The sequence below is a fragment of the Zingiber officinale genome, chromosome 5A (genome assembly GCF_018446385.1).
Source record: "Zingiber officinale cultivar Zhangliang chromosome 5A, Zo_v1.1, whole genome shotgun sequence".
NCBI classification, from domain to species: Eukaryota; Viridiplantae; Streptophyta; class Magnoliopsida; order Zingiberales; family Zingiberaceae; genus Zingiber; species Zingiber officinale.
In genome coordinates, this window is record NC_055994.1 from 29,370,108 (window position 1) to 29,379,172 (window position 9,065).

Here is a 9,065-nt window from a genome sequence, read left to right on the forward strand (position 1 = left end):
AATAGGAGCATTTTACTTCTATGTATGCTATGAATTTATTACACGTATTTGGAAGAGACCTTTATAAACAATTGAAAACATGTAAACTGAAATATTTTTTTAATAATTTTACCTATATACTTATCTAATTGTCATAAAAAAATAATTACAATCATCTAGACATTCTTTACCGTCCATCCTTATATTATATAAAAGAACCACTTAAATGACTAAGAAGTGTCAAAAAAAAAAAAAATTCTACACGTCCGTCGAAAATTAATATTTTACTTTATAATAACAAATATGTCACCCTCACTCTTTCACTGGACACCCAAACACCTATATACTTATATAAACATCCTATCTGTATCGTTTTTCGATGTAAGATTAATTATTGTTGTTATATAGTCATACCATTAAATTAAAGTATTATTGTCATTATTGTACGAATCTTTTAATATCTTGCTTGCCTAATATACCACTAAAGCTACCATCACAGACTCGGATTAGAATCTTTTATTATAATATTCTATTTACTCACAGAATAATATAAAATTATAAATAAAAGAATAATTTTATCATTAAACAAATATATAAATTTATGGTAATTTTTTATAATATCATTATTTTTATAACAGTTGCATTTCCTTACTATGGGTCTCCCATCGCCAAAGGGAAACTAAGCCATTGCTCATCTTAGCATCCATGATAATTATTTTTCCCACCTCTTCTTTGTTTCTTTTAACTTGGGTGTCTACTCTTTCTATTTGTGAGCTCTCTTGATTGTATTTTCATAGATCTTTCAAATTCTTCATCAATCCCAAAATGGTGGTGGTTATAAATTTAACCTTCTGCATCGATGAGGAGATAATAAAGCTCATCATCATACTCAGCTGCGGGAGAACGATAGGCTTGACATCATGCTCCGATGAGGGAACCTGTAGTCCAATCACGTTGCACTTGATGATCCAATACAATATAACAACCCGAGCTTTCCTAATTTGATGGTTCAACTGAGTTGGCAATTAGTGAAAATTGATATAATCTCTATTTCATTCAAAGTTTAGACTCGAACTGTTGGAATGAAAAGTTCAAAGAATAATTCCTATGCCGATGTGCTGATCCCGATCCCAACTCTCAGATGTTAATCTCTGTTCCTTGAAAAGGATGGCAAAGGAGCACTCTCTTGTGGCCGGAGAATAACAAGGATGCTGAACATCCCAAGCATCGGCAAGACTGTAAGCCACTTTAAAAGTTTATAGTAATGCATATGGAAGGTGAGTGAAAACTCATCAGAGAAGTAAAGCCCATTTCTGTCCACCATCTCAACCACAACTGTTCCTGTTGTTCGGACAGGTACTGTTGGAAGCTTGATCCGCTGCTTCCCAGGACGATCGTAGACCTGATTTACCACAATGCGCCTCTCTCCTTGATAATTTCCCGGCACTAGCAAAGTTGTCTAGTGTTCAACAAAGAGAGTGGAAATAGAATCAATGATGGGAAGTGAGCGTGCAAGATTCAAAGAAACAGGTCGAAATTGTCTTACTGTAACAGTATAGGGTCCTTGAAACCCAGAAGGCACCCTGTATTTGTCGATAATCTCTATCTCCACCCAGAAATGTTTTCCTTCTTCATCACGGAAAGCTCTGGATGCATGCGAAATGAATATACCTTCACGGTAATTGCGAGCTGCAACATTGTTTCTACCTTGGTTGGGCGATCTCCATTCCTGCAATCAAGGGGAGCAAATCTATGTAACATTACAAGTTGGATAAGATTAAAAATAACTGCTACGCCAAATTTAGTGTGAAATTTCCAGATGAAACAAAAACAAATAAAAACTCTAAGTCACGAGAACTATTAAGATTCTGCCATAACAAAATACAAAAACCAGGGCACCTTAAGAGGATGGTGCGATGAGGCAGTGGAGAAGCAATACACATTGCCATTCATAGTAGTCACAATAAGATCAAGGTCATGTCCACCATCAACATTATCAGCCAAGACCATACTGTGTCTGCAGATAAGAAAACATTTATAAAGAAAAGGTAAAGAAAATTGTATTAGATATAAACAAGGTACCATGGTTAATAACATACGAAGTCTCGCCAATGTCAACAACATCTGGACAACCTGTGGTTCCATCAATCAAGTACAAATAGCCATCAAATGAAGTGGTAACTAGAGTTAGCCCTTTAGATTGCTCATTTTGTTTATTTAGATCAACTAAAAGAATCCGACTCATAACTCTTCCATTGGTTCGGTAAGGGAAAGGTCGAACATGTGAACCATCTCTGCCACTGAGAACGTAGATGTTCCCTGATGTGGTTGGGATCACTATATCAGTATGTCCATCTCCATCAACATCACCAACAGTTGGGCTCTGGCATCAAATCTCAAAATCATTTAGGTAACTGATAAATAAATGTTAATACCTAATAACATCCTAATCAGGTTGTCACATGCTGGTTAATGCAACTGTTTGTCACAAGAAAAACATTAATACAGATGCAATTCAAGATAAACAGAAGTAAAACTGAACATGTCTCAGAACAGTTAAACAAGAATCAAACTTTTAAAAATTCAGAACAGAACAGATTAGATATGCAATGTCTCAAGGAGATAGCTTCTTAGCATTGTAGTATATGCATAGGGCAAATTAACAAGGCAAATCAAGGTTTCACATCTGCCTCAGAACATGCTTGTTTAGTGAAAGGTATTTCATTTGGTAAAACATGCTTGCTATAAATCTCTATGAACAATAAATATTTTAATATTATCATACAGAACACTGTGAAATGCAGATCTCAGTATTAGTGGAGAGAAAAATGGCAATCCAAGTCATATTCATGCCACATGAACAAAATGACAGTTAGTATTATAACACTATGATTCTCTATATAAGTTCCATCGGGTTTGAAATTCTTTGTTCAAATCAAAATATTAAAAAACATACTATTTATCCTACATGGAGTATATACAATCAAATCCAGCATAAATATGCGCAAGTACAGGTAAGATCACCTTAAGAAGAAATGAATCAAGTTTAAATGGCATCCAGATAAAAATGAAATAAACTTGCCTGTGGTATTAGACTCTTAAGATGCACTTCCCAAATTTCTTCTCCTTGTGCAGTCCATGCTGCAACATTTCCATGAGTGTCAACTGTCACTATTTCAATTTTGCCATCATCATTAATATCAGCTGCCACAGCTGGTGCTTGAATCTCAGCCATCTCAAGAGGAAATTTGTTTCTAACTTGGCCTACACGAAATTGCTTTCAAAAATAAAATCAAGAAATCAAAGCTTTGTGCTCGGTTCTGATAATTTAAGATTACATAATTGCATATTTGAGATAGAGAGAGAGCAAGAGACAACATTGTCTTCTCTTTTTGGAAATGAAATACAAGAGATATTAATGTTACATAAGTGTCACATCTAGGAAAGTCTTAAGTAAATAAAGGCACGAGTTTGCCATTAGACCTAGTCCATTTCAGTTCAAGATTAGTGAAACTTGGTGATATGAAATTCCTAGCTCCATCCCTGATTACAACTATAAAATGAAACCAAAAAAGATTACCTTGATGATCCAAAATATAAAACAAGCCATAGGAAGTGCCAACAAGAATGTCCAATTTTCCATCACCATCCAAGTCAACCACAGTAGGAGAAGAATAAACATATGCACGGAAATTCCCCGAATCGACACTTAAATCAAGATCTTGAATCCATTTGACTTGCTTTGTATCAAGGTTGAAAACTACAATCCCACTTGCTACATATTTTTCAATGTTGATTCCCCCTAACTCAGCTGAATGCTCTGGATTATCATAATACCTGCCAACTTATCAACTGTAATAAGAAAGAATTGAAAGCACAAAAACCTTAGATATATATGACATTCACCAAAAAAACCAATACCTGATGAAATGCATTAAATATACAAGAACAAAATGATAGTAGTATCTCAGTTTAATACAACCATAGTTTGGGCAGATGAAGAATCAATTAGACAACTATGACCAGTAAGAATAATTACCCACGGTTCGCATACAACCATTAAATTTATGAAAATTGCATGAAAAGCAGTGTAAAAAAGTATGCTGATTGTTCCTATAATAAACTTCCATCAATATCGAGTTATTATTGTAACATTGTAACCTACATAAGATTAATATATCATATGTCAGATGTAGAAAGTATCAAATTAGTCTATGACTTTAGCACCAATTTTCATTTCAAGAAACAGAAATGGCTAGGATGATGATATCATCGTACAAGAAAATTTTTTAAACAAAAAGCAGAGAAGTTGCTTACCACAAACTTTTCCACAGAATAATTACATCCAAAAGAAAGTACCAGAACCAGTTTTCATATCACTATGGGCAATTTTTCATGTAAAAATACCACAGATGTATAAAGTAGAAATTCTTACTCACGGTCAAAGAAGTATGAAACAGCCACAACCATTTCTTGAGTACCATCATTATCTATGTCAGCAATTACCTTCATAGAATATTAAAAATGTGGGTCAAGCCTTTAGGAATTAAATTCCCTGATTTTTTTCTTTTTCTGTATGATCAACTCCAACGGAAAATAATTGAAAAATAGCAGTTGATGGAACTTACTGGAGTGCAAAGTATGTGTGAATCTATGCTAACATAATCTTCTGCTGTCTCATGGCTCTCTTCTGTCCAATTTTCATCTCCCCACATTGATTCATCAATATAATCATCATAGTCATAATTATACTCATCAGCTAACTCATCTGTATCTCTAAACAAATCAAAAGATGAATCAGCTTCTTCTTCCAGTTCTTGGTCATTTTCCACAGTTGCTCCTTGCACTCCGTCACCAGTGTTATGATCTTCCGAATGTCCATCGTGGGCCCCTTGATTATCAATTTCTTCAAGAAGCCTTCTTTGTGTTTGTGTTTGATTTTCCTCTGTACCATTTCCCAATGAAGCGTCCCTTTGGATTGTATCATTAAGATTGGTTGACACTCCATTGTATTGACTAGTTTGGGCAAAATCAAGTTTTCCTTTGTCCTCAAGCTTAGATGTATTCATTGAGAGGTTGTTCACAATGTTTGTAGAATCATAATTATTTGACCCATTCATGCTCCCATTTATATCTGGATAAAAAGCAACAGAAATTTCCTAATTTGATTCACAATCAGAATTTCAAAAAGGAATATGTGATACTTGGAATATTAGTTTATAAACCCATATGCTAATTTCTCAATCATCGTATAAAATACTTACAAAATTTGACATGTGAATCCTAATATATTTACCATAGCAAAGCTACTTAAGACATCTTAAATATGTTACAGGATTTGCAAAACACAGTGTTTCACGTTTAAATAAGTATAAAAATGCAAACACAAAAAGTTTAGGAACAACAACAATCAGCACAATTATAATTTGGCTAAGTGGCCAACATCCTCAGGAAACAGAAATAAAAGCAAAGGTGATTGCAGTTGGGTTGTGATCACATACGAGATATTGAGTTCTTAGCAGAAGCCTCCTTGGAAATTGAATCATCATGGACATCTGGATGTGAACGATCCACTGGATCTGGATCCAAGCCAACATACCAGTTTTTACGAACCTTTCTACGAGGTACTTCTAGTTTATCCATCATCAGATAGCCAGAGACCCTATTATAGCCACCAGATTTATGTCAACGTGCAGCAATCCACCAAACAATTGTTGAAGCTACTTACCTGAAAAAATTTACAACTCCATCATAGGTAGCTAACGCTATTTCTCTTGTACCATCCTTGTCTATGTCATATAAGAGAGGGCTGGAATGGACTGTCGATTGGTGGAAAGCAGGCCATCCTGATGAATTTGGAATTTTGATATCAATGGAAACTATATGCTATTATGTGTTGAGTAACTACAAAAAACATGCAAAGGAGCTACCAACAAGATATTGAAATTTATAGATAAATGACTAGATAACAGAAATAACATTAAAGAGATACCTGGCATTTTATCACCATCAGAACCCTCCAATACTTCGAGGTAATGGACAAATGATGGTACCACTATCTCTAGCTTGCCATCACTGGAGTTGCAAGAATACAACAATAAGTCAACCTCTCAGTTAGCACAGATACGACTCTGTGCCCACTATTCTAAAAAAAAACAAAGGCAGATATCTTGCGATCAGGTACTGTTATTCTTAAAAGTTAAGTAGTAAGCACCAAAGAAATGTTTAGTCTAAACACATGTTATACATCAATAAACAAGAAACAGCTTATTCATTGGATTTACTTCATGGCTACACCACTGTTAATACAGAGTTTAGTTGAACTTTGGTTAGTTTAGACAACAAATGTGCAGGAATTGTGATTGGTCCTAGCTGTTCAAAAGACTTATTTCAGAACCTATCTCAGCATAGACATTGACATTTATGAAGATATAAAAAAAAACTTAAATGATAATATGGTGAGGCCTTTAATGTCTATCACTTTGCTTGGTGAAATTCAAAATTTAGTAGTCTTCCCCAAACCAATTTTATCTCAACATCTATCAGTGGCATAGTATGAAAATTAAGAAAGGTTAAATAGGCCAATTTTATCTTGAATTCTTCATCAGCAAATTCAAATCCAGAAACTCAAGGAAGATTTGCTAATATTAATTTTTAAGGCGAGTAGTTTGCTCAGTTTGTGCTAAACAATGCACTAGTTCCCATGAAATCCTTCACAAACAAAGTTAACTATGTCTAGTCAGGCAGATAAGTGATGGATATGCCTTACCTGTTGATATCAGCAATCAATGGAGTTGCATATATACTGGAGCTAACCTCGGTTTGCCATCTCAATTCTATATGCTTAGGGCACTTAGTATTCAACAAAGCATCTTCATCTCTACGATTAAACAACAAGAAATTGGGTGGGCGTCAGTACCAATGAGCTCAAGCCATAAATCTAGGATTACTTAAGAAGCCAATTTTCTACATTGACTAAACATTGTGGAATTAAGAAAGTACTGATGCAGGCACAGTAACGGAGCTAGAAAAAGAGTGAATATCATGAAAAAACAAGTTTTAGATCAAAACTAGCACTTGGATACATTTCTAGTTGATTCTTTTATAAAGTAAAAGAAAAACATCGGGAAGATGAAAATAATTAGAAGAAATAAATGGCGCAGAGCTTACAACTGGGGATATCCGAGCATATCATCACTTGCTTGCCGGTCGCGGAATTTGTTGGTGTGGTTGGACGGGGAGGCACCATCCACCGCAAGCAATTGCGGTGCAGCACATAGGAGTGCAAGGATGAAAAGACCCACGAAGAACCCCATCGGATCCGTGGCTTTTCTTCCAAATGCTCGATAGAAACCCTAACTCCGGAGATTAACAGCAGTAAACGGAAATAAGAAAACGAGTTGAATCTGGAAGATAGTCAAGCCGGAGGATCGCCTGGCATCGCCCCCACCGCCGTCGATCAGCGTTGCAAGACCTAACCGTGACTGTAGAAGAAAGGGAAGATCCAGAGCCAAGAAGAAGAAAAAAACCGAAACTCAACCGGTTCGTTGTTCGACCGGACCCTGCCACTAAGAGAAAATGAATCAAATGTTTAGGGATAAAAAAATTAAATTAATTTAAATAATTATTTTAACAGTTTAATTTATTTTTAAATTTTAATTGACTTGATTCCGTTATCTTATCAAATAATAAACTTAGAACATAATAAAATTTAGGAGGCGTTTGGTTCTTTCCTAGGAATAGAAATCGGAATGGAAATCATTGTATTGTGGAATGGGAATGGGTATGAGCATGGATATCACTCTTAAAAGCAATGTTTAGTTACTTGCATATTTTCTATCGAAATAAATCAAAATTTCCTTTTTTTTACCCTTAAAGGAAAATAAGAGAAAAAATTAGATGTGAGAGAAAGATGAATATGAGAGAAAAATATGATGAAAGAGAATGATGAGAGAGAAAGTATGATGAGAGAGAAAGTATGATGAGAGAGAAAGTGTGATGAGAAAGAATGAAAAGAGAGAAAGTGTGATGAGAGAAAATGAGAAAAGAGAGTGTGATAGGAGAGAGCATGATGAAAGAAGATGAGAGAGAAAATATGATGTGAGAGAAAGTATGATGGGAGAGGATGAAGAGAGAAAATGTAATGAAAAAAGAGGGGAGAGAGTGTGATGAGAGAGATTGAGGAGAGAGCAAGTATGGTGAGAGAGAAAGTATGATGAGAGAGAAAGTGTGATGAAAAAAAAAAGAACAGTGAATGTGATGGGAGAGATTGAGGAGAGAGAAAGTATGATGAAAGAGAAAGTATGTTGAGGAAAAAAAAGGAGGAAGTGTGACAAGAGAGATTGAGGAGCGAGAAAGTGTGATGAGAGCGAAAGTATGATGAGAAAAAAAAGAAAAAAGAGAGTGTGATGTGAGAGATTGAGGAGAGAGAAAGTATGATGAGAAAAAAAAGAAGGAAGAGAGTGTGATGGAAGAGATTGAGGAGAGAGAAAGTATGATGAGAGAGAAAGTGTAATGAAAAAAAGGAAAGAGAGTGTGATAAGAAAGATTAAGGAGAGAGAAAGTGTGTGATAAAATGATGAGAGAGAAAATATGATGAGAGAGAACAAGGAGAGAGAAGTGATATGAAAGAAAAAATAAATAAATATATTTTGATATTTGATATTAAGGGAGAAAATTTTAGTTTTAGGTCAAGGGTATTTTTTGAATAAGGAAATATTTTGATTGATGAAAATAGGGTAATGACTCATTGAAGGGGAGGTATATGGGAATGAGTCATTACCCAATTTCAAGGATTCATTCTCTTATTTGTATTTCTATTCCTATAATCTAAACATTAACAATGACAATCAATGATTCTCATTCTCATTCCTCACTCATATTCCCTTAAACCAAACGTCCCCTTAATTTAACTTGATTTACTACAATTTATTTATAGCTCCGGGGATAAAAAGCGACCTTTTAGATGGGTTGGATGGGCTGGGCTAAGCTTAACTGAAAATTCTGGTCCCACTTCGCTAATCTCAAAGAAGGAACATTGGGTTGGAAACTTCTATCTAATAGTTATTGTTAAAACTTTCGACAAT

The 9,065-nt window shown here is 34.9% G+C and overlaps 1 protein-coding gene across 1 annotated transcript; it reads right to left on the reverse strand.

Annotated features, from left to right (window-relative positions):
* Positions 1–984: 984 nt before the first annotated feature.
* Positions 985–7,490, reverse strand: LOC121980366 (protein DEFECTIVE IN EXINE FORMATION 1-like). Its single transcript, XM_042532375.1, has 13 exons — positions 7,150–7,490; positions 6,749–6,859; positions 5,972–6,054; positions 5,708–5,825; positions 5,481–5,641; positions 4,608–5,113; positions 4,415–4,485; positions 3,560–3,816; positions 3,062–3,243; positions 2,079–2,362; positions 1,879–1,996; positions 1,526–1,708; positions 985–1,438 (listed from the first exon to the last, which is right to left on the reverse strand). Exons 1-13 carry the CDS (start codon positions 7,293–7,295, stop codon positions 1,124–1,126), a joined length of 2,535 nt encoding a protein of 844 aa, XP_042388309.1. The 5' UTR covers positions 7,296–7,490; the 3' UTR covers positions 985–1,123.
* Between the last annotated feature and the right edge of the window lie 1,575 nt (positions 7,491–9,065).

What these genes read in the sequence shown, in the direction of transcription:
- LOC121980366 (XM_042532375.1), bottom strand. Translation starts at nt 7,295, where the DNA reads ATGGGGTTCTTCGTGGGTCTTTTCATCCTTGCACTCCTATGTGCTGCA. An exon ending in TCATACTTCTTTGACCGTGA is followed by an intron (nt 3,817 to 4,414) that starts GTAAGAATTTCT and finishes ATAAGTTGGCAG; the next exon opens with GTATTATGATAATCCAGAGC. An exon ending in AAGGACCCTATACTGTTACA is followed by an intron (nt 1,439 to 1,525) that starts GTAAGACAATTT and finishes GTTGAACACTAG; the next exon opens with ACAACTTTGCTAGTGCCGGG.